This window comes from Haplochromis burtoni, unplaced genomic scaffold (genome assembly GCF_018398535.1).
Source record: "Haplochromis burtoni strain Fernald_Lab_line unplaced genomic scaffold, NCSU_Asbu1 Contig_2966, whole genome shotgun sequence".
Taxonomy (NCBI): Eukaryota; Metazoa; Chordata; class Actinopteri; order Cichliformes; family Cichlidae; genus Haplochromis; species Haplochromis burtoni.
This window is the reverse complement of record NW_024585327.1, coordinates 1-3,053: the sequence shown is the minus strand read 5'-3', so window position 1 is coordinate 3,053 and position 3,053 is coordinate 1. Positions and strand designations below refer to the sequence as shown.

General features: G+C 31.7%; 1 protein-coding gene across 1 annotated transcript in view; it reads left to right on the top strand.

Annotated features, from left to right (window-relative positions):
- The window catches only part of LOC106632916, a gene marked incomplete in the record, with an annotated part of 5,151 nt that extends 3,963 nt beyond the window's left edge, over nucleotides 1-1,188 (top strand). Inside the window, 3 exon segments of the mRNA XM_042217779.1 lie at nucleotides 183-236; nucleotides 408-554; nucleotides 955-1,188. Of these exon segments, the coding sequence (XP_042073713.1) occupies nucleotides 183-236; nucleotides 408-554; nucleotides 955-1,167 (414 nt within the window).
- Between the last annotated feature and the right edge of the window lie 1,865 nt (nucleotides 1,189-3,053).

Below are 3,053 nucleotides of genomic sequence, written 5' to 3'. Positions count from 1 at the left end.
GTTTCATAATCATGAAAAACATCCTAATAAACTGCTTCTGATAAGTTCAATGAAGAATACTTAATAACAGCAATAATATAATCTAAAAATCTTACTGAAGAAATAAAAACCTACCACATATCAATACACTAACTATTATTGATATTTTATTTAAATTTACTTTTCAGTTTTCTGCAATAAAGGACGTAGTGTCAGGAAAACAGCACGTTCCCTTGCTAAATCTCCAGCTAAAGGAGGTAATGATGCAATTTTAGTTTTATATTGAAATTGGTTAAACTAATGTGACAAATTTAACATTGCTGGTACATGAGCAGAGTGTATGAGGCTGTGGGCTTTCTTTTTCTAGTTACTCGATTTTGGATTATTTAATTAATAAATCTATAATTCTGTCATATTTGTGATTTCAGGATGGTTATACCATATCAGTCTGCCTCTGGAGGGAGGCAGGAATTCACACCTTTAATGTGGGAGACCAGATTAACCTCTCCCACATGAAGCTGAACCGCACCGCATATGGGCCACAGCTGCACAGCACTACTTATACGAAGGTTCAGGTATGAAGAAGCTAAACCTTTGTACCAATATTTCACAGCATTGTCTTATCAACAAATGTTTAGAACTAGGTTTTGAAATGTAACTACATATTCTTTCAGTCTGGGTCAAAATATGAAATAATAATAATTATATATATATATCATATTATCTTATATACACACACACACATATATATAGAAGTCCAGATGAACATATTCCAAAGACGTCTTTGGGATTTAATTACCTGCATGATTGATCATGCATCATATAATGCATAATGTAACACATACATATACACACAATGGTAATAAAACAATTGTATGGTCTTGGTGACTTACTGAAACCACATGATGACCATAGATTTTCTTTTTGGATAAAAAAGAATTCAGGGCTAAATATGTCCTTATGCTTTGTCAACAGACAAAAGTAGAGGACAGAGAGGAGGTCCTCATCGTTGGTGTGGCCATGAGTGACGAGCCGAACCAGCTTGAGGTTCTTCTGGATGATGGGCAGAGCCTCTTCATCAACAGTGAGCTCTGGACACCATTTGACAATGAACTTGAGGAGGCAGCGGTCAGGGTAAAAGTTCAAATTAAGGGGAAGCAAATTATGCAGATTAAAAAAAAACACTGAATAATTTAAAAAATGTATTCATTTGTTCCTTTGTTTGTTACTTGTTTGTTTGTTCAAAAATATAAAATATCTGGCTCTCTTTTTTGTGTATGCTTTTATTTTTATTATAAAGTATATATTAAGATGAAGACCTTTGTGTAAATTTATATACACAGGTATATAAAATAATTATTCTGTTTGTTTTTTATTATAAAGTAGAGACTGTTCATTAGAATCTAGCCCTGTACCATAATTAACTGTTTTGAAAATCTAATAAATATTCATTTTAACATTCCTGCTCTTTTAATTTTTTATTCAAATAATTGTGGAAACGCAAAATGATGAACTTGAGATTTCTGGGTAGACATGATATCAATGAGAATAGAATATAATATAATAATCCTTTAATTGTCCTACAAGGGGAAATTTGGTTGTATCAGCAGCACAAAAAAAAAGAAAACACACACACACATATACAAACAGAACAGGACACAGAACAGAAACACGATTTTTACATAGTTACATTCATTTACATTAATTACATTACAAATTAATCCAAAATCTATACAAACAATTGAAGCATCCGTTGGAATTGTGAATACATCCTTGTTTGCCATGTTTACATTTATGGCCCTAAGATGCGCAGACACATGATAGGCTATTAACTGCAAAAATATATACATATATAAACAGGAAATGAGAGACAAAATATATTCTTTGATTTGCTGGAGTTGTGTGCACATCCCGTATGGCAAGGATAAATAACATTACAACTTCATTAAAACTCCCAAGAGCTTCTTTTTTTCCATTTAGTTTAGTTTTAGTTTAGCTTTCCTGATTTGATGATAAACTACAGAATATTGTTGAAATGAAGTTCACATTGTGATATATTTCAGGTATGGAGAGTCACACAGCTGAACAATTGATGCACATATTTAAAGAAACAGGGATCAAATAAAGAACATTGCTGTGGAATAAATTACATTGAAAAATAATCACTGCCCTGTGTTAGAGAGTGATTTATGATCAGGTATTAATTGGGTTAACTTTACCTCTTACAGCTTTTAACATAGTGCTGTGACCAGGATAAAATTTATCATAAAGTAGCTGGAAACAGTAGACTCATTAACATGAATGTTATGGTTCTACTGTGATCAAAACTCATATCAGCTGTGTGACCTCATAAAATGATAAACAGAAACACATCTGACTGCGTGTGATCTGCATGACCTTCATAAACTTTTCAAATAGACTTAATGGGTCAAACTATATGTCTGACCCATTATCTATATATTTTTAGAGCAGTCTAAGCACAGATGTGGAAAACCACTGTTACACCTATTCTATACTCATGTACTTACTGACACCCCATACTAAGGCAGTATTCATACGAACACACTTTGAGCTTTCTTTATTTATCCTCTTAAACACTTGTTTGTTTGTTTTTCGCATTTTGAGGTTGTGTAATCTCTATAAAGAATATGTGTAATGGTTCAATAGATTCTGATTTAAATGTCCATAATAATTAAATGATCATTATTGTGCATCCTACAATTCAAGATTTAGAGCTGTGTGTTTGTATGAATTCAGCTTGCTGTACTTATAGACTAAAATTATACAAATCCACTATTTAACCAAACAAATTATGTTGTTTGGCTAAACAGATTGAGTTTGTTCTACAACATAATTATTCAACAATTGAAAATACAAAACAATATAATTGCACATTTATCCAAAAATGGTGCAATTACTTATTTCATAGGTCTGATATTGTTTGTAAAATCTGGTGACACAAACAGAGTCAAAAATTCATTGTTGGTGTAACATGTGGCTCTTTTTAACTTTGACCAATGATGTGCTGGTAAAACAAATAAAAAATATGTTAATTAAAAAATGTTTTTGTTTAG